This window comes from Engraulis encrasicolus, chromosome 9 (genome assembly GCF_034702125.1).
Source record: "Engraulis encrasicolus isolate BLACKSEA-1 chromosome 9, IST_EnEncr_1.0, whole genome shotgun sequence".
Classification (NCBI taxonomy): domain Eukaryota; kingdom Metazoa; phylum Chordata; class Actinopteri; order Clupeiformes; family Engraulidae; genus Engraulis; species Engraulis encrasicolus.
This window is the reverse complement of record NC_085865.1, coordinates 54,224,053-54,246,946: the sequence shown is the minus strand read 5'-3', so window position 1 is coordinate 54,246,946 and position 22,894 is coordinate 54,224,053. Positions and strand designations below refer to the sequence as shown.

General features: G+C 42.1%; 1 protein-coding gene across 1 annotated transcript in view; it reads right to left on the bottom strand.

Moving 5' to 3' along the window:
• Positions 1-22,894, bottom strand: part of sorl1 (sortilin-related receptor, L(DLR class) A repeats containing) — a 102,783-nt gene that overhangs the window by 58,379 nt on the left and 21,510 nt on the right. Inside the window, exons 9-15 of the mRNA XM_063207424.1 lie at positions 20,943-21,135; positions 19,014-19,131; positions 6,239-6,312; positions 5,292-5,380; positions 4,499-4,677; positions 2,781-2,967; positions 2,231-2,359 (exon numbers count right to left, since the gene is read on the bottom strand). Of these exons, the coding sequence (XP_063063494.1) occupies positions 2,231-2,359; positions 2,781-2,967; positions 4,499-4,677; positions 5,292-5,380; positions 6,239-6,312; positions 19,014-19,131; positions 20,943-21,135 (969 nt within the window). The remainder of the gene's footprint in view (positions 1-2,230; positions 2,360-2,780; positions 2,968-4,498; positions 4,678-5,291; positions 5,381-6,238; positions 6,313-19,013; positions 19,132-20,942; positions 21,136-22,894) is intronic.

Below are 22,894 nucleotides of genomic sequence, written 5' to 3'. Positions count from 1 at the left end.
AATCAGTAAGCTTAGCATCTCTTGTGTTTGTTTGTCTTTTTTTCCTGAGGATGTTTAGTTTTACAATTAAGCTCATCCCACACAAGAAAGCACACCTGAGCAATTTTGTTTAAGTCACTGACAGTAGCCTCAGTGCTAACTCAGCAAGTTAGCATCTATTTATTTATTATGAGTACCAATTTTTGCAGCAGGTTTTTTAAAGGGCTATTTGCGTACATTCAAAAGTTTCCCCACTCAAAATTGGCCGGATGTAAAAGGTCCTAAAGGAGCAGTGTTCTGTGGTCAGAGTTCCCGCAGTGACAACCGACCTTTTGTGCCAGACTGCCGTTTTTTTTTTACTATGACAGTGCCTCACTGGGGAGTCGTACAGTGCAAGTCTTTCCAGTGGTAAGTCGCAGCCCTACATCTTTCACGTTCACTGACACAAGATGATGCTGCTCCCAAAATAACCCCCCCCACCCACAATCCCCAACACACACACACACACACACACACACACACACACACACACACACACACAAACACACACACACACAGACACACACACAGACAGTCCTCCCAACAGTACAACGACATCATTCATGCGTAATTGGCTCCAGACACATACCATGTGACAAGGCCCAGGAACAAAGACCCCACCCCCACCCCATTGGCTTAATGAAATTAGCAATAAGTACAACTGACATGTGACATCTAACGTCCTGTCCCTCCCGCGATTAAAGGAACGCCAATAAGAAAGAACGCAGAATATGATTGGAAGCTTGATTGCTTGCCACCTGTGATGTCATTCCCAGGTCAAAGTTGACCCGAGAGGGAAACCAGTGAACTTCACGAGCAGAAGCAATGAGTGGACAAAGTTAGCAACTTACTTGGTTGCAATGCCATTTCCCATTGACAACCTGCTAAGTTGCTAACTGGTTAGCAACGATTCTTTGACAAGCTGAGGAGGAAAGTATGCAACTCGCACCCTAGAGGAGTATACAAAACGGTGAAGTGACCATTTCAGACATGGATTCAGTCTCATGATTCTGCACTGGCATCAGTGCATGCACTAGTGTGTGCAGCATTGTTACGAAACCAAAGTCTGGGAATGAAAAAAATCCATCTAGAAAGAGCTTAATACAGCTTTGCCTTCATACTTTATACTTGTGCTTATTCCTTGATTAAAGCCTATTGTCTAAAGCAGTGTTTCTCAACTGGTGGGTTGCAGCATTAAAACTGGGTCACAGGAACACTGTAAGTGGGTTGCAGAGTGTCTCTATTTCCCCAGGACTGAAATGAAATATGTATGACTTTCTGCCTTTTGCTTTGGGGAACAATTTTCACACTCTGTGTCACACGACTTTCGCCTACTGTAAGCTTACCAGCCGCTGTTGACATTCAACATCAAATGTCCAAAAAAAGGGTGCGATGTCATTGCTTTTCATTATGCAAGAAGAGAAAAACGCTTGACAGTTGACTCTTTTATAGACTTTCACAGGCACAATGGAAGTCAAGAGAGTATACTAATGTAACAGCCTGCAGACAAATATCAGATGCTTTTCTGTTTATGAGTAAACAGGCACAGTACTATCTTTTGATCTGTTTTGTGCTGCGTGGGGCTTCCACAGCCTTTATGATTGCACAAAAACACCATCAACTTGGATGATACAACTCACGCATACCCTGCCCACATATAAGGCATCTCTTGATCCCGGACCAGTCGTGCCCATACCGTGATATCTCCACCGCTGTTAAGATTAGTCCTTATCATAATCCTTTGGCAGAGGCCGATTTTTCTTCATGCAACAAACATACTGTAAGACCACCTAGAGCAGAGAGTACGCCAACACTCAAGAGTGCACGCACGCACACCGTTTCAGATCCCGAAGACCAAAACACCACCTACATTTTTATTAGCTATTGCCAATACACATACCTCTCTATAATATGGTTAAAATGTGCTCAAGTTACCCTTTCACTACCGAGGTCTATAATCATACAAATGCATAGCAAGACCCATGTCAGTTGAGAAACGTTTCTAGTGCCTGCACATTTCCTGTTTCACTCAGTGATGCCCTGTGAATGGTCTGATGTTCCACATGGCCTCAGTGAATATTAAAATGTCCAACTACAAGGGACTCTGAGCAGAGTCACACACACCTGCCGGCGGGCCCATCTGCACTAAGAGGCTATATCTTTGCTTTTCTTTTTTTCCTCCTCATATTGCCACCTTGACACATTTCCTTACCCTCTGCTGCGGCGGTACGTGGTGCCCACGGGGCAGGGCACAGGAGGGGCGTACAGGTTGCCCAGGAACTCGGGGTCCGGAACACACACCTCCAGGGACAGGTCCTCGCTCAGCTTGAAGCCATAGTCACTATGGAGAACAGAAGATTACATTACCGGTACATTATATTACATTACAATACACTATATTATACTTAGCTGACACTCTTATCGAAAACAACTTACAGATATTACAGGGTATTGGTTACAGTCCCTGGAGCAATATGGGGTGGGCGCCTTGCTCAGGGGCACTTCAGTCAAGGAGGGAGGAAGGGATTGATAAGGGTGGGGATTGAATCCTGTGATCTACAGTCCAACTCCATAACCATTGGCCACACCTCAGCTCCCCCATATGGAGGAGGGATGAGGAGTAATGGAGAAATAGGGACTGACAAATACAGATGGAAAAGTTTCTGGCTACCATTCTACATAATACAGCTTTAACCTTTTTCTACTAAAGCAAATCATGGGAACACAACAAAGTGGTGTCATGTCATTGACCCACCACGTACCACTCGTAGTCCTGGCGTGTGCAGGAGCAGTTGGAGAGGGTGACGGGCCGGTCAAAGTCCTCCCCGTTGAAGCAGGTGGCGTGGGGCGTGCGGCGCTTGAAGACCATCTCCCGGCCCAGCAGGCAGCCGTTACCCAGCTCATCAGACGGGGACCAGCTCTTGTAATCGCCCTCCGAGCATGGCACCCCTGGATGACGCACGGGCGCAAACACACAAACACAAAACCGAGCGGTGAGTCAAAGGTAACGGTTAAGAAAGGTTATTATTTATTATTATTCATCATCTAATTATAATTAGAGACCAGCTCTTATAGTCGCCCTCAGAGTACGGCACCCCTGCATGAGGCGACAATCACACAGACACAAAGACACACAGTCATACACAAGACACAGACAGACACAAACACACACACAGAGACACAGACAGAAACCTACATAAGCAGACAAAGACACAGACACACACATGCAGGTACGCAAAACAGAGTGGTGAGACAATGAGGTAAAAAATATATGTAATCACTGTTGGATGAGTTTCTAGTGCTTGCAGCACTGCTTCTGGCAGTCAGGAGAAACGAAATAGAAACAAATATCATCATCTAATTCATTATAAAAATCATATAATCATCCAACAACATAAACATGCTGATCTCCTCCATCTATATATATTTCTAAACCCCAAAACAAAATATGAACATAATAGGAGCAAAGATGACAAGGCCAAAAGCGTAATTAAAATCTTCAGTCTCCTACAGCGTGCATGGAAATGCATTCTGCTCTCATATACTGTATACGTACATTCTTGGAGCACAGAGAGTTCATTATCAAAGTGAGTGTGTGAATTGCAGCCAAGATGAGGCCTTGTGAATGTATGCAAGACAAATCTAAGCCATCTGTGCATTTAATTCCCCAATCCCCTTCCGTTTGCCTACTTGAGGTTCACAGAAATATCCCAAACAACAGCATAGACGTGCTATGCGGAAGAGAGCGCTGTTGAATTTCACTACAACAATATGCTTTCCCCCCTCAAAGCCGGTATCATGGGACTAGCCTCTCTGTTAACAGTCAACATCTTTATCTCGTGCACAGTATCTGTGGTCTGACTGAAAGCAGTCCAGAAACTGCTCTTGGCAAAGCGAGTGGGTGGAATTCTGTATTCTGGGTACGCTGGGTGAGCGGAGCGGAAGAAACGTAAGAAATTATTGTAAACCTGAAACAAATACCAATGACTCAACAAGTTATTGCGACTCTACACTAGCAAAAGTTATATTTAGCTTTAAGCTAAATCCACATCTGATTTCAAGCACCTTATCTGAGATCTTTCGGCTGTGTGTGTGTGTGTGTGTGTGTGTGCGCGCGCGCGCGTGCGTGCGTGCGTGCGTGCGTGCGTGCGTGTGTGTGTGTGTGCGTGCGTGTCTGTGAGGGCAGAATGAAATGAGGTGTTACAACACAAACAGCGTATGACGCTGGCTCTGAGTGTGTGAGTGTGTGCGTGTGTGTGTGTAGGTGTGTCATTCTATGGCCTTACCGAGCACATCGCTGGCGTTCAACTGTGTGTGTGTATGTGTGCAAGTGTGTGTAAGTGTGTGTGTAATTGTGTGAGTCTTTGTCTGGCCTTACCGAGCACATCGCTGGCGTTCAACTGTGTGTGTGTATGTGTGCAAGTGTGTGTAAGTGTGTGTGAGTTTGTGTGTAAATGTCTGAGTCTGTGTCTGGCCTTACCGAGCACGTCGCTGGCGTTGAGCTGCAGGATGAGCCAGCTGTGCTTCTGGTCAGCGTAGGAGCCGAAGAGGGTGAAGATGGTGCTCTTCTCGCCCGGCTCCGTCAGCAGCTGGTACACGTACACCTCGCGCTTGGAGAACACAAAGTCCGTCCACGTCTCGCCCTCATTGGTGCTGAACCTGGGAAGGAACGCACAGAGTGTTAGCAAACCAACATATAAAACAGAAGAGGATCGAAACCTTAGCACACCAACAGATGACCACCAACTGCAACTCGGCATACTGGTGAGAAAATTGCCAAGAGGCCTTCATTTCGGGGGCAGGCATGCCAGTCCCCCTGTCACGTTATCGTTTTTTCCATTATTGATTAAAAAAGACAGGTGGATGTCTGAGATAGAAACTGATAGCTAAATAATTTTCAATTTCTCATCACTTGAAATCCATAACAACTAAACACAACTCTCTATAATGCTACATAAAAACAATGATTGACGACAGCGCATGGCAGCAAGATTATGCAAGGTGGTAATACAGCCACAATGCAAAGCAGAGTGGTCGTTACACGTCAAATACACCACTTTGTATTTAAAGTTCACTATTTTGAACGTTCCTTGGAGCATTGCACAAGCGTAATACAGTTTAAAAAAACAAGACACTGCTTCATAGGTGTGCATACATTGAAAAACAGTTGTCATTCTATAGAAAGCATTAACTGAGACATGGTATACATGCCATGTAGCTGATCAGCCTAGGTTGGCAATAGAGGTGACTCAAGGTATTAAATCGAGACTCACTTGAGCTTGGTTGTGGAGCCCCCCTGGGCGATGGCCATCAGTATTCCTCCATGGTCTCCCCAAGTGTAGAAGTGGGGGCCTGCCAGCGCCTGATGAAAACAAAAACCAGGAGAGATGGGAGATGGGCTTTAGATCCGAGGGTCACAGGTTCGAATCACACCCTTCCACTCCCTAACTCACTCAATGGCTTAAATGTCCTGGAGAAAGGCACCTAACACTATGTTGCTCCAGGGACTGTAACCAACACCCTATAATACCCTGTAATTACTTTAAAAAGCTGTTTTGGATAAAAGTGTCAGCTAAGTGTAGTGTAATGTAATGTAATAACCAAACCAGACCAAACCAGGAGAATAAATAGTTTAGTAAAAGCAGGGCTTTGCCGAAGCCCTATGGCACTGACACAAAGAAGTAGCCCGGCACTCAAACCAAGAATCTGGTTCAATGGATATAAATATTTAAGGAAATGTGCAAGTCATGTTGAGTAGTTTCATAAAGTGAACAGACACTGACACAAGATGTTGAGGCGTGAACTGATGAGGAGTAGCATGGCCACCCAAACATTACCGTGCCAGACACGATGCATTGACCGAGTAACCCGACCAAGCCGACCAAATCGACCGACGCTGATCGAGTAACCTGAGACAGACAATGTGTGTATATATAGGACACACATAATGTGTATATGTGTCATAGAAAAGCTGTGTGTGTGTGTGTGTGTGTGTGTGTGTGTGTGTGTGTGTGTGTGTGTGTGTGTGTGGCATGTGTATATGTATGTGCCATAGAAAAGCTGTGCGTGCGTGCGCGCGACAGAGGACACACAGCATGTGCATATGTATGTGTCATAGAAAGGTTGTGTGTGTCTGTGTGTGTGTGTGTGTGTGTGTGTGTGTGTGTGTGTGTGTGTGTGTGTGTGTGTGTGTGTGTGTGTGTGTGTGTGTGTGTGTTACCTCTCTCCACCGAGCCCCAGCTGTGCTGGACACATAAACATTGGGCTTATTGGCCAGATTCTTCCCCACAGAGCCTATAGAGAGAGAGAGAGAGAGAGACAAAGATTGTAGCGATAGAGAGAGAGAGAGAGAGAGAGAGAGAGAGAGAGAGAGAGAGAGAGAGAGAGAGAGAGAGAGAGAGAGAGAGAGAGAGACACAAATAGAGAGAGAGATAAATAGATAGAGAGAAATAAATATGTATAATAGAAAGAGAAAGAAAGAGAGAAAGAGAGAGAGAGGGAGAGAGAAGGAGGAGGAGAAACACAGCATGTCTGTCAGGGGCACTTCTAGAAATGCAGGGCCCCTGAGAGAAAATAAATGGAGGCACCTATGGGGGCCCCTAATCACATCATAGTCCTGTGTGGGCAATAGAGGGGCTCTGAGCCACCTGAGTCATCCTGGTCTACCACACACCACCTTATCGCTTAGTGCCCCCGGCTCTCTGACACACAAAAATACACTTTGTGGTGCATGAGTGCGTGTGTGTCTGTTACTAGATTTATTTATTCATTCTCCTCTGGGTGCCTGCGGGCTGTGCGGAGAGTGAATTTCCTTCTCACTTGTGTGAAATGCGCTCCTGTCAGTCTATTGTCTTTCTAAGCAGCAGCAGCAGCCTACAGTGTGTATCGGGTGGCTTCCATACGCACTCATGAACTAATCCAGCAATCCTGAGCGATGAGGGAGGGAGTGACGAGACGTGCAGGACAGGCAAGCGCTGAATACTTCTGATCTTGTGATCTTTTGTGCTGAATAAATGAAGCCCCTCTTCCCATCTGAGAGTCTTTCCTTCAATATTTCCACTCTCGTACAATAGTGTTGAAAACTTCTGATCTTGTGCTCTTGTGTGCTGTGCTTGTGCTGAAGAAATAACCCCCACCGTATCCCTTGCCAGTCCCCCCCCCTCCATTTCACAGCCATTCCTTCAATATTTCCACTCTCCCGACCATTCAGATTATGCCACAACGCTGCCAAAACTGCTTGCTCGATCGCTCAGCTCAGCACAGCATTTTGAAATCACATGATGATCTCTGGGCCCTTATGACTCTCAGATGGTGAGCGTCATCCAAGAGGAGTGCTTACATTACATCTCTCCAGTTCAAAGGACCACAAACTTAATGGGCAGCATATTTCCCCCTCCATTTCATGTCAAGAAAAATGTTTCATTCTCTTTTCACTTTTGGGAGAGAGAGAGAGAGAGAGAGAGAGAGAGAGAGAGAGAGAGAGAGAGAGAGAGAGAGAGAGAGAGAGAGAGAGAGAGAGAGAGAGAGAGAGAGAGAGAGAGAGAGATATGGGAGAGACATTCCCGGTAACCTGAAGTAGGGATTCCTCGTAACCTACAGGTTACGGAGAATCCCTATTAGGGATTCCTTGTATCTTTTTAGAGAATGATAGGGATTCCCGTAACCTGAAATAGGGATTCCCGTAACTTTTTAGGGATTCCCGTAACTAGTAGGGATTCCGTAACTACTAATAGGGATTCCCGTAACCTATGCCCAGGGATATAGTTGTTTCTGGTGTTGCTATTATTATTATGTATAGTGGGGTAAAAAAGTATTTAGTCAACCACTAATGATCATTCTTCCAAAAGTGAGTTGCTGAGGTCAACACTGTCAAGTTAAGTCGGCTTTATTGACAATATCTTTACATGTACTGGTCACACAAAGAATTAAAATTACATTTCTTACTTTCCCACGCAAACATAGCCATACTTTAGGTATAGACATAGACAGTATAGACTTATAGGGTTTTCACACCTGGTCCCTTTCAACCCTTTAAGTGAACTCAGACCTGTGACTCAGCATTTTCTGTGCATATGTGAACGCTTCAAAGTGTACCCAGACCCCTTGGAACTGAACCGTACTGAGACCTTCATTGCTAGTTTTTAGTCTGTATGCTGTTGATGGAAGGTGAAAGAGTCATGACTTATGAGCTTGATTTACAAAAGTGTAATGCCTTACATTACAAATACCATGTAGTAATATTGTCACGTAACTGATTTGAAAAGACAGCAACATGTAATCAGTCATGTACAGGTATTAAAGTTTCCGAGACCCTTACTACCCCAAACATCCAGGACAATCCAGGTCTATGCTCATATTTATGGACAGGAGGAGCGCAGCAAAAGGGGGGTGAAGATGAGATGCCAACAGACGCTATGTCCATTCAATGGAGAAGAACATAAAAAGGTTATCAGGGAGGACAAGGAAATTATGGTTGGGACCATCTAAGGTGATCATGTGGTCGTTCCCCAGTTTGACCACAGAGAATACACAGTTGGCAGCTAACTGGAGAGGCCTAGGCCTTTGCCAAGCTATGGATCTTGTTAACCGTGGCTGTAAATTAGCAAATGTAAATTGACATTTTTGTATTGGGCATTTCATTGCATTGCATTGCAAAATGCATTTTATATAGCTTAAAAAAGTATGTTCTCAAAATATTTGAATGGTACGCAAGTCATGTAAGTAACCTTTCTTCCCCATTATTATGCTGGGTTTGAAGTGCATCAGATCATCTTGACCATGTCCACATGCATAATACATTGAGTTGCCACCATGTGATTGGCTGATCAGAAATTTGCCTCAATGAACAGTTGTAAAGGTGTTGCTATTACGTAAAGTGGACGGTGAGTGTATATATCAGGCCCAAATTAAGGAGGATTTTACACAAGAGATCCCCTCCCCCCTTCTGCTCCAGGGACAGTAACCAATGTAAATACTGTATCTGTAAGTTGCTTTGGACAACAGCATCAACTAAATGTAATGTAAAGTAATAAAATGTTTTATTGGTATTCTTGGTACTGCATTGAAGTTGAATCAATTAATCTTAAGTCAATCAATGAGGTTAATCAACTAACAATTATCGAATTAATAAATAATGTGCATCGCTTGCCCACACCATCTAATAATTAAAGGAAGAATTTTGTGTAACACTTTACAATAAGGTTACGTGAGTAATGACGGAATAATGTCTGAAGTAATGATTGATTAATAGTGAATAAATGATTCATGTATGCAGTAATGTCTACTCCATTAGTAGTCATGAATTACTCATGGTTGGAGTAATACTGATTCACTATGAAGTAAATGTGGTACATCAAGAGTTAATTAAGAGTGTGAGTTCCAAATGTTAGTAAATCATGTGTTAACATTGCTGCAAAAGATCTCTCCGATCATATATAAATCAGATCTTAGTTAACGGTACATGAGTAATAATGGAATGATATGGTCAGTAATTCCGATTATATCATATCAAATACAAAGGTCTCCAGAGATGGCTGTTTGCATCCAAACGTGAGACACATCTCACACATAAGCCACTACAACCAGCAGACCCTGATCTGGAGGATCACACAATTTCTCTCCAAGTTCGCCTTCCTCTTGGGTGCCCTCTCACTCTTTCCACGGTCTGATTCAGGTATGACTGTCACTAGATCGATATGGCATGCCTTTTTTCCGCAGTGGTAATACTGGATAAGTAAAATCTTGCAATTAATTAATCAACGATGAACCACATTTACTTACAACTGCAACAAATATTTCAACATAATAAAAAAATATTTCACCATAAATACAGACCATGAATCGGAATTACTGACCATATCATTCCATTATTACTCATGCACTGTTAATTAAGGTCTGATTCATGTATGATCGGAAATATATGGTAGGATCTTTTTCAGCAATGTTAACACATGATTTACTAACATTTGGAACTCACACTCTTAATTAACTCTTGATGTACCACATTTACTTCATAGTGAATCAGTATTACTCCAACCATGAGTAATTCATGACTACTAATGGAGTAGACATTACTGCATACACGAATCATATGTTTATTTAGTATTAATCAATCATTACTTCAGACATTATTCCGTCATTACTCATGTAACCTTATTGTAAAGTGTTACCGAATTTTGGGGGGAATATCTTATTGCAGGGGACCTTATTTTACTACACTACAACAATAAACCGTCAGCAGTTCATAAGGACAAGGAACGTAATGAGACTGTACAGAATGTCGAAATAAATTATGGAGACGGTGAAGGCGATGTGGTGTTTCCAAATTGTGTTTAATGTATATGCAAAGCCATGTCTCACCCTTCTATATGTCAATTATCCATCAAGGTCTTCGGTAACCGGGCTTCGCATGCGGACTAACTCAACTCAAAGCTAATATATTTTAGATGATATTTGATTATATTTGTAGATGCCATTTAATGTATGGAAAGCCATGTACCACCCTTCTACATGTTAATTACGCATCAATGTCTTTACTAACCAGGCTTCGCCCGCCGACTAAGTGAACTCAAAGCCAATATATCTTAGGGGGCAACTCAAGTATTCCAACATGTAGGTACCTATAACTATACATTTTCTGAAATCTCCTGATGTGTAGATGCCATTTAATGTATGCAAAGCCATGTACCACCGTTCTACATCTTAATTATGTGTCAATGTCTTTACTAACCGGGCTTCGCATGCCGACTAAGTGAAATCAAAGCCAATATGTTTTAAGGGGCAACTCAAGTATTCCAACATCTAGGTACCTACAACTATACATGTTCTGAAAGCCCTTGATGTGTAGATGCCATTTAATGTAGGCAAAACCATGTACCACCCTTCTACATGTTAATTACAATTCAATGTCTTTACTAACCGGGCTTCACACGCCGACAAAGTGAATTCAAAGCCAATATGTTTTAAGGGGCAACTCAAGTATTCCAACATCTAGGTACCTACAACTATACATGTTCTGAAAGCTCCTGGTGTGTAGATGCCATTTAATGTATGCAAAGCCATGTACCACCCTTCTATATTTCAATTAACCGTCAATGTCTTTACTAACCGTGCTTCACACGCCAACTAAGTGAACTCAAAGCCAATAAGTTTTAGGAGGCAACTCAAGTATTCCAACATATAAGTACCTAAAACTATACATTTTCTGAAAGCCCTTGGTGTGTAGATGCCATTTCATGTAGGCAAAGCCATGTACCACCCTTCTATATGTCAATTAACCGTCAAGGTCTTTGCTATCCGGGCTTCGCATGCTGACTAACTCAACTCAAATCCAAAATGTTTTAGGGGGCAACTCAAGTATTCCAACATCTAGGTACCTAAAACTATACATTTTCTGAAAGCTCCTGGTGTGTAGATACCTTTTAATGTATGCAAAGCCATGTGCCACCCTTCTACATGTTAATTACGTGTCAATGTCTTTACCAACCGGGCTTTGCATGCTGACTAAGTGAACTCAAAGCCAATATGTTTTAGGAGGCAACTCAAGTATTCCAACATCTAGGTACCTACAACTATACATTTTCTTAAAGCCCTTGATGTGTAGATGCCATTTAATGTATGGAAAGCCATGTACCACCCTTCTACATGTTAATTACGCATCAATGTCTTTACTAACCAGGCTTCGCCCGCCGACTAAGTTAACTCAAAGCCAATATATCTCAGGAGGCAACTCAAGTATTCCAACATGTAGGTACCTATAACTATACATTTCCTGAAATCTCCTGATGTGTAGATGCCATTTAATGTATGCAAAGCCATGTACCACCGTTCTACATCTTAATTATGTGTCAATGTCTTTACTAACCGGGTTTCGCATGCCGACTAAGTAAACTAAAAGCCAATATGTTTTAAGGGGCAACTCAAGTATTCCAACATCTAGGTACCTACAACTATACATGTTCTGAAAGCCCTTGATGTGTAGATGCCATTTAATGTAGGCAAAGCCATGTACCACCCTTCTACATGTTAATTACACGTCAATGTCTTTACTAACCGGACTTCACACGCCGACAAAGTGAATTCAAAGCCAATATGTCTTAGGGGGAAACTCAAGTATTCCAACATCTGGGTACCTAAAACTATACATTTTCCAAAAGCTCCTGGTGTGTAGATGCCATTTAATGTATGCAAAGCCATGTACCACCCTTCTATATTTCAATTAACCGTCAATGTCTTTACTAACCGTGCTTCACACGCCGACTAAGTGAACTCAAAGCCAATAAGTTTTAGGAGGCAACTCAAGTATTCCAACATATAAGTACCTAAAACTATACATTTTATGAAAGCCCTTGGTGTGTAGATGCCATTTCATGTAGGCAAAGCCATGTACCACCCTTCTATATGTCAATTAACCGTCAAGGTCTTTGCTATCCGGGCTTCGCATGCTGACTAACTCAACTCAAATCCAAAATGTTTTAGGGGGCAACTCAAGTATTCCAACATCTAGGTACCTAAAACTATACATTTTCTGAAAGCTCCTGGTGTGTAGATATTTTTTAATGTATGCAAAGCCATGTGCCACCCTTCTACATGTTAATTACGTGTCAATGTCTTTACCAACCGGGCTTTGCATGCCGACTAAGTGAACTCAAAGCCAATATGTTTCAGGAGGCAACTCAAGTATTCCAACATCTAGGTACCTACAACTATACATTTTCTTAAAGCCCTTGATGTGTAGAAGCCATTTAATGTAGGCAAAGCCATATACCACCCTTCTACATGTTAGTTACGCGTCAATGTCTTTACTAACCGGGCTTCACATGCCGACAAAGTTAATTCAAAGCCAATATGTCTTAGGGGGCAACTCAAGTATTCCAACATTTAGGTACCTAAAACTATACTTTTTCCGAAAGCTCCTGGTTTGTAGATGCCATTTCATGTATGCAAAGACATGTACCTCCCTTCTTCATGTTAATTACGCGTCAATGTCCTTACTAACCGTGCTTCACACGCCGACTAAGTGAATTCAAAGCCAATATGTCTTAGGGGGCAATTCAAGTATTCTAACTTCTAGGTACCTAAAACTATACATTTCCTGAAAGCTCTTGGTTAGTAGCTGCCGCTTGATGTAGGCAAAGTCATGTACAACCCTTATACATGTCAATTATGCATCAAGATCTTCAGTAACTAGGCTTCAAGCGCAAACAAAGTTAACTCCAAGGCAATATGTCTTAGGGGTCAACTCAAGTATTCGAATATCTAGGTACCTAAAAATATTTTCTGAAATCTCCAGGTGCGTAGACGCCTTTTAATGTATGCAAAGCCATGTACCACCGTTCTACAGCCGTCTCCAAAAGAGGAAACAGGGAAACAGCTCTTATGAGGACCTGCATGCATGCTGCAGGTGTTTGGGGGCTTTTATGAATTTAAACATTTATTGCTCTACGAATAGCAAATATGTCGCCATCTCTAATTGACCTTCATTGTTTTTCATTGTGTTGCTTTCCATGATTACAATGACCCTAACATACACCTAAGGCCAAAGTTGATTTTTTTGAAGAGGTGAGAGTGACTCATTGATGAAGTATGACACCCGATCTGCGTATTTGAAGTGTTTTGAAGTGACTTATCTGCTCATTTTCACATTGTGTTCGATAGGCGACAAAACTTTTGTCTTGTGAAAATCTGCCCTGTCTGTGTTCATTAAAGGGTCAATCTTTCTTTGGTGCATGAAATTTATTTTTGTACATACATTTTCATTCGGGAGAGTTGTAGCTTTCATATGAGTGACTTCTGAAGCCAAGTGATTAATTGAAAGTCAGGTTATTAGCTGTTATTCCACAAAGATGGATAGGCGACAACTCTTTTGGAGACGGCTGTACATGTCAATTATGCATCAAGATCTTCAGCAACTGGGCTTCGCATGCCGACTAAGTGAACTCAAAGCCAATATGTTTTAGGGGCCAACTCAAGTATTTCAACATCTAGGTACCTAAAACTATACATTTCCTGAAAGCTCTTGGTTAGTAGATGCCTTTTAATGTATGCAAAGCCATGTCCAAGCCTTCTACATGTCAATTATCCGTCAAGGTCTTCAGTAACCGGGCCTCGCATGCCGACTAACTCAACTCAAAGCCAATATGTTTTAGGGGGCAACTCAAGTATTCCAACATCTAGGTACCTAAAACTATACATTTCCTGAAAGCTCTTGGTGTGTAGATGCCATTTAATGTAGGCAAACTCATGTACCACCCTTCTACAAGTTAATCACGTATCAATGTCTTTATTGTTAAGTGAAGTGAAGTGAAGTTTCCCAACTTCTACATGTCAATTATGCTACACTGTCTTTACTAACTGGGTGTCATATACAGTGAGTCCAATATGTATTTGATCCCTTGCTGATTTTGCCCGTTTGCCCACTAATAAAGACATGATCAGTCTATAAATTTAAGATAATATGTATTCAAACATGGAGAGACAGAATATCAAAAAGAAATTCCAGAAAATAACTTAAAATAATATATTTTAATTTATTTGTATATAATTTAGGCAAATAAGTATTTGACCCCTCTAGCTAAAGAAGATAAAGTGTTCTGTGGCAAAGCCCTAGTTGTCCAGCACTGAGGTCAGATGCTTCTTTTAGTTGATGACAATGTTTGTGCATATAGTAGAAAAGATTTTTGCCCATTTTTCTTTGCAGATTATCTCTAAAACATTAATAGTTTGTGGCTGTAGCTTGGCAAATGTGAGGTTCAGTTCCCTCCATAGAATTACTATAGGGTTAATATTTGGAGACTGTCTAGGCCACTTCACGACTTTAATATGCTTCTTATTGAGCCACTCCTTCGTTGGTTAGACTGTATCTTGCGTATTATTGTCATGCTGGGAGATCAAAAAATGGCCCTCTGTCAGTGTAGTGGTGGAGAGAAGGACGTTGGCACTCAGTATTGCACATTACATGTCTCCCTCCATCCATTTGTTGACGATGTGAAGTTGTCTTGTGCCTTGGCCAGACAAACACCCTCAAACCATAATGATACCACTTTCACGCATGATGGTGAGGAGGGTGTTCTTGGGATCATAGACAGCAGTTATTTTTCTCAAAACACATTGAATTGTGTTAATGCCAAACAGCTTGATCTTGGTTTCATCTGACTAGAGCACCTCCTTATCATATCCTAAACCAGTCTGCTGTTCGTTAGCAAACCTCAGGTGGGACTGCAAATGTTCCTTCCGAAGTAGAGGTACCATGTGTGCACTACAGGATTTTAAACCTCTGTGGCATTAAGTGCTGCTACCAGTAGTGTTCTCAGTGATTTTGGCCCCACTAGCTTTGCTATCATTGCCTAGTTCATCCTGCACAGGTCTAGGGTGCTTTCTTTTTGTTCTCATGATTATCAAATCCCTACAAAAGGTCAAATCTTGTATAGAACCCCAGACAGGCTGATGGATAGTCATTTTGTATTCCTCACATTTTGGAAGAAATGCATCAACAGTTGGGTCATTAATACCCAGTCTCTTTCTTGTGGCTTTGCAGCCCATTTAATCTTTGTTCAGGTCTAAAATCTTGTCCCTGATATCATTTGACCGCTCTTTGGTCTTTCCCACGCTGGTGAGGTTGGAGTGTGACTGATTCACTCATACTACGGACTGATTCTGCTGATTCAATGTGTCTTTTATGCATGTTAGTATGTACAGGTGTCTTTAATTCAGATGACAAGTTGATCGGAAGTGCCCATCTGGTCTGTGGGCCCGGAACTGTTATCAGTTGGCAGGGGATCAAATACTTATTTTGCTCGATGAAATGGAAATAAATTAATATATATTCTCTTGAGTTAATTTCTGGATTTTCTTTTTGATATTCTGTCTCTCCATATTAGAATACATATTATCATAACATTTATTGACTGATCATGTCTTTTTTAGTAGGCAAACCAACAAAATCAGCAAGGGATCAAATACTTATTGGACTCACTGTACATAGTTGTTTATTTCATATCCAGAATATTTTGGAGGGTACTTCAGGTATTCCTACACCCAAGCTTACGTCTTTGGCATCCTTGGGTGGTTCATATCACCACCTAGGCACCTGATAGTTGTTCTTGCAAAGTTTATTTCAGCACCACCTACCCATGTTTGCCATGCTGACTCTGAGGACGACGTAAAAATGTCAAAAGGTAGTCTTGGTACTTGCAATAGAGCATAAATTACTTTCCACATCTGAAGATGTTCAGGTTAATTCCTTCACTAATTAGACTCTCCATCTCTTCACCCTGTGCATGCAGTGCATCAAACCTGCTGCAGAATGCACTTAGCAAACGCTACTTGTAAAGAGTTACCAGTACAGCAGTGAGTAGGGGGACAGTCACCTCCTCACAAGCTGGTTGACCACTGAAATGGAAGTTCTTTGAGAAATTACACTGAGGGCACCATAACATCCATCCTCTCTTTGAATTATATGTTTGCTAACTAGTGCTCGAACAATAATTAAAAGTTCATTCGACAAAATTGACTTCCAAACATTTTTGCATCTTGTCTCCATTTGTTTTGCTATCAAATAGGGATTCCTCGTAACCTCTAGGAAAAGTCAAATGAGAAAAGGTCAATTGAGAAAAAATGTGTCTCTGTATCGTCTTTATACATACCAATCCATCATATCATTGCCAGTCACAACATGATTTTGCAATGTTTTTTAGTCCAACTATTCTGGTTTAATAGATAGAAACCCTAGCTGAGGTTACGGGAATCCCTATTTTTTAGGAAAATGATTATTGAAACCTAATATATCAACTACAATCACTAATTGTATGCACATACAAATAAAAGTGAGGTCATCTTTCAACTGTCTACTAAAAAAGAAACAATAAACTCTGCTTTAAGTGTGCCTTTTTGCATTGATAACAGTAAGTTACGAGGAATCCCTATTTCCACTTTTTTTGTAATTACAACAGGCAAAAGACATAATATGCCCATATGTCTCACATATATCTCATCTTTGATATTCATGCTATGTCTATGAAATGTTTTTCCTCGCATAACTTGCATTGAAAAGAAGTTTTAAGGGCAAATTTGAAAAAGTCAAAACGAGGATTCCCGTAACCTGACCACCAACACATGAAAAATTAATATCTCCAAATCTAACCACTGAAAAATGACGAAATTCATTTTCCTAAACCATAATGGCCCTAGAATAATACATGTAAAAAATTGGACTTCTGTGATGAAAGCAAAACAAGTTTTGTCCATGATATTTTTTTGCTGAGACTAACACAGTAGGCGGTCTTGGACTCTTAAACCCTCACCTGACTTTTTCTTCCAAATTTGTCAATTTTTTGATTTTTAGAGAGAATTCAAGGAGAACAGTTGTTAAATGTTTTATTCTGACGTTAGCTTTCCAAAGCTCCTGAAAGCATGCTATTCTCTCTTACCAGTGAGGCTGCAAGCAATAGGGATTCCTCGTAACTTGGGCATTCTCTAAATGCTCCTCAATTCTCTGCCATGTGTTTTTTGCCATGTAAAATCAAATAATCTGAATGGGCATGGAGTGCAGTTGCCATGGGTTAGAGTGAAATTGCATTTTTTGAATGAGAATGGGCATAATGTTACTAAAATGACTTAGGTTACGAGGAATCCCTTTCTCTCCCATATAGAGAGAGAGAGAGAGAGAGAGAGAGTGCTTTCGGAGAATGGCTCCCTCCCCATCCACCATGTCAATTAAGCAGTAACAACATTTCACAGCGCTTACTAAGTGACTCCACCAGAAAATAGTTGAATGCAGGCCATCGTTTTTATGGTTCCAGAGGATTTAGGGGAGAACATGGGCTTCAGTATTAGAATGCTCGGAAAGCAAGAGAATAGAAAACAACTAAATGCAACACCATGAAAATAAGATCAAATAAGACAGAGGTTCCCAACCTTTTCCATATTGGGGCCCACTTGAAATGCATCCAACTGTTCGAGGCCCACCTCTGATCCAATAAACAAAATACTTTATCCAGGTAGACAAATTCTGAGGCACTCAAAATTAAAATTTTGCAATGTGTCATGTGACCAACCTGATTGTTTTAAAAAGTGCCACACATGCAGCCTGCTCTTGATACACCCTGAAGAAGGCCATAAGGGCCGAAACGCGCAGGCTTCAGCATTTGTCTACCTGGACCAAGCTTCCGAGCCCCTACACTGATGAGCACCAAGGGAAAAAGTTTTAGATCCAGAAGCACTCCAATTACCTGTTTGCGTTTGAAACAAATTACTTTATTTTATGTGTAATGCAAAATAAGAATAAATTATCTATGAAAACAGTTCACATTGGCTAGAGGCGAATTCTAATTTACTAAATGTGCATAACTTGTGTGAAATTACATTCATGAGAAGACGGAATGTAGCGCATGCTACAGGTAATTACACTAGTAAAGCGCATAATCTGAGATTAAACTGGTAAACAGTTTCGCTTGTGTAATGCATGTTGTCCAGTGGAGAGTTAGTCTGGGAACTCCCATACTGCCTTTAGTTCTACACAATCGTTTCGATCTGAAATCTCACTTGTGATTAGGTCTGGTGTTAACCAGGCAAGTGGAGAGTAGGGATAAGGAATAATTTATTGACTAATCGATAATAAATCATTAAGGATTTCGTCCATGACGTTTGATTTCGCAGAGAAATTGAATGTAGCAAACTCACTTGATAAACAGCATACCCCACCTGATAAAATGGGGTTCTAATAAATCCTGATGCTGTGTCCTTAGAGACGACGGGCATGGGGCATGCGGCATGCGGCACACACACGGACGCACGCACGCACGCACGCACGCACGCACGCACGCACGCACGCACGCACGCACGCACGCACGCACGCACGCACGCACGCACGGACACACACACACACACACACACACACACACACACACACACACACGCACGCACACACACACACACACACACACACACACACACACACACACACACACACACACACACACACACACACACACACGTACCTGTGGCCATAATGAATCCTGGTGCAGAGTCCTTTGAGAGGATGGGCATGCGGCGCAGCTGAATGTTGAGCAGCTGACTCCAGCGCTGGGCCAGGTGCAGAGAACAGCCCTTGGAGATCTACAGGCAGAAACACACACGCGCAGGCACACACGTTTATTTATAAAGGCCATTTCATACACAAGGCAAATCATTGTGCTTCACAAATAAAAAGATAATCCTTGCAAATACACACAAAAAAATGTATTAATAATAGCAGCAACACACACGCACACACGCACACGTGTACACACGCACACACACACGCACACACACACACACACACACACACACACACACACGCACACACGCACACGTGTACACACGCACACACACACGCACACACAATAAATAACCACCCACCATAAATAACCACCCACACAGCCACACAGGAGGGGGATACATGTACAGGCAGACACTCCCAAAAGTTGTGTTGATCGACAGCAGAACTAATTCCATTATTATCTCCCATTACCCATATCAGGTTGATCCAGGACTGACCTGAGCTTTATCGTGATCTCAAAATGCGATCAATTTGCAATAACAAAATGTGATGGTTTAATCCTCTAAGCCTCTGGTTATCGAGGGCCACACTGCCACCACATCCCATTCTATTACCATAAAATGGCAGCCATGGGGCAGCCGTGGCCTCGTGGTTCAGGACATGGGCGTTGGATCAGAGTGTTGCCGGTTTAAATCCCACCCATCCACTCCCTACTTCACGCCATGGCTGAAGTTGCCTTGAGCGAGGCACCTAACCCTATACTGCTCCAGGGACTGTAACCAATACCCTGTACCCTGTACAAAAAAGAACTGCGAGTTGCTTTGGATAAAAGCATCAGCTAAGCTTAATGTAATGTAACGGTCCTCTCCCTTTTGGGCCATATTTTCCATCTGTACCTGGCAGTGGACTGCACCACCCAGGCTGTCTGCGGTGGAGGGCTGAAGCATCTACCAGGTGCAGCTCTCACCAAACATCCAGGGAAGGATTAAGGATTCCATGGGCCACGAGCAACAAGAAAGGCCCCCTTCCATGGATGTCGCTGGTTTCCAGATTTTTTTAAGGTATAAGAGACCCCCTAGGCTGTCCTCCCCTTCCATTCCAATAAAAAGTCTTCCTCCTTATAACGCCCCTTCCACCCCCACACTACAATATCCCTTCCAAACCTGGCAGTCGAGTACTCCCCCAGGCCAGGCTGTCTGCTGTGGGGGGCTGCAACAGTTCCGAGGTGCTGCCCAGCCCTGTCAAATATCGTAAATCTATTGTGCTCCACCACAACCACCAATGTATCCCGCCTACATCCAATTCCACCCCCCAAAATGACACCCCTTCCGTTCCTTACCTGGCAGTAGACTACACCCCAAGCCCAGGCTGTCTGCTGCTGTGGGGCACCACCACCTTCATGGTTCCATTATAATAAAAAACTTGAGAAAGGCCACACTGGCCGAAACGTTGTTTTTGTAAATAAAATTCAGCACGATGGACAAGAGTGTGCGGTATCTTCCTCTCAAAAAGAGTCCATTGTAATAAAATCCATCCATCCCTCCTATATCCTACATTATGCCTACCATTGTGCCAATACAATTGCATGTGTCCCATCTAACTCTGCAGGCATTCTTAACCTTTTCCAACTTGGGGCCTACTTGAAATTTTCACAAATGTTCAGGCCCCACTCTGACCCAATAAGCAATACAACTTCAAGGCCCAAATGGAATACCTTCAGGGCCCACTTAATCACTGTTATACCGGATCCCTTCCACACCCATAGTATGGCATCCCCCTCATCGGCTAAGCTCCCCAGGCTGCCTGCTGCAACAGCCCTCAGGTGCCGCCCTTGACAAATATCATACTCTATCTAACCATTAGGCCATAGCTTGACCCTTCCCCTTACCTGGCAGTCCACTACGCCCCCCAGGCTGTCAGCTGTGGGCGGCTGCAGCAGCTCCCAGGTGCCGCCCTTGTCAAAGGTGATGACGGAGCGCATGTTGTCCTCGCTGACGGAGCCGTTGATGAGGGTGGCGATGAACACCCCCCGCAGTCCCTCCACGCGGTGCAGATCTGCAAACGGCTCATTGGCAAAGTACCTGGAAGTGGATGTAGACACAACACAGAAATTACATTACCGGTACATTGATTAGATTAAACACACACACAGACGATTGTTTTGTATACAAACCCCAACTCCGGTGAAGTTGGGACGTTTGGTAAACAGTGAATAAAATCAAAATGCTATCATTTTCAAAACATTCAATCTATTCATTAGATGGAGAATAGTGAAAAGACAACACATTAAGTGTTCAAACCGAGAAAAAATATTGTTTTGGGGGACATATGTACTCATTTCTAATTTGATAAATCCAACACGTCTCAAAAGAGTTGGGACGGGGACAATAAATGGCAGCAAATGTCGAGGAAGACTAAAAACAAAACAAAAGACAACACTTAACAGTTAAATACATTAACCGATGAGATGATTTTATATAAAAAACAGTGTTAATTCCTATATTGGTCATAATATCACCAGCTTAAATGGTGGGTATATTCCTTGTCATGTTTTGCAATGTTTTCCTTTCTGTAGTGCTTACAGTGTGACAGGTCTTGACCAAAAGCCCACCATTTTATCACCTGCTGGTCCTTATGATGGAGCCAAACTGTTAAAACATAGTGGAGAATGCAATTTGACCTTACTATGTGGCAGTAATCAAAGATCTCCCTTCAAAATATAGTGCATGAGTGGCTTTTCATGCTGTTTAAAACCAATTTCTATCACTCAATACTGTATTTAACTCTATAGTTGAGTGAGAACATCTTAACCAATGCACTACTGCACCCCCATGCCATCATGGAGGCTGTCTGTTGAAGTTAGAACTAACACAAGTTGGATGGTTCATTTTCACTGTAGCACAGGATGTGCAATGCTCTATTATTGTCAAAAAGAATGGACTTCTACAACTTCTGCTGACTTCTGTAAGCAAAGGACAGTTTCCCATGTCTTCTGGGTCTATTTCAAGTGACCTCAGGTGTTTAGGAGAATGTTACACCCCTGTATCATTTTGCACGCATTAAGCATTCTCAATATGGTCAATTTTCAATAGCTCTAATTCCTTGAGTGCTAGAGTGAGACTACAGCCAATATATATTTCATGATGTCATGAACCTATACAATGATTTTAGTAACAAAAAATATGTCTTATATACACTCAATCGTGGTAAATCAAAGGGAATTCAAAAATGTATGTAATAACTATGGTAATTATTCCCTTTGCATCTTTAATTCTGAGTGACTCAGCCTCTCTGTGATGATCTTATACCTGGACACCTATATTGTCCGTCAGTACACNTTCTTTGTTGTTTTATCTTATTTGGATGTTTACTAAATTTCCCAAATTATGTCCCACTAAATGTCCCAACTTATTTGAGACGTGTTGGATTTATCAAATTAGAAATGAGTACATATGTCCCCCAAAACAATATTTTTTCTCGGTTTGAACACTTAATATGTTGTCTTTTCACTATTCTCCATCTAATGAATAGATTGAATGTTTTGAAAATGATAGCATTTTGATTTTATTCACTGTTTACCAAACGTCCCAACTTCACCGGAGTTGGGGTTTGTATTTCCATGTGGGTGTAGACAGACACACAGACAGACAGACACACACACACACACACACGCACGCACGCACGCACGCACGCACGCACAGCCACACACACACAGTGAATATTATCCGCTACAAGTCATTTCAGTTATATTTAAATATCTATTACAAGTGAAGGAGGCCAGTGGGAGCACTGCACATAAGGATGCATGCACACAAGTATACGTACACACATACACATACC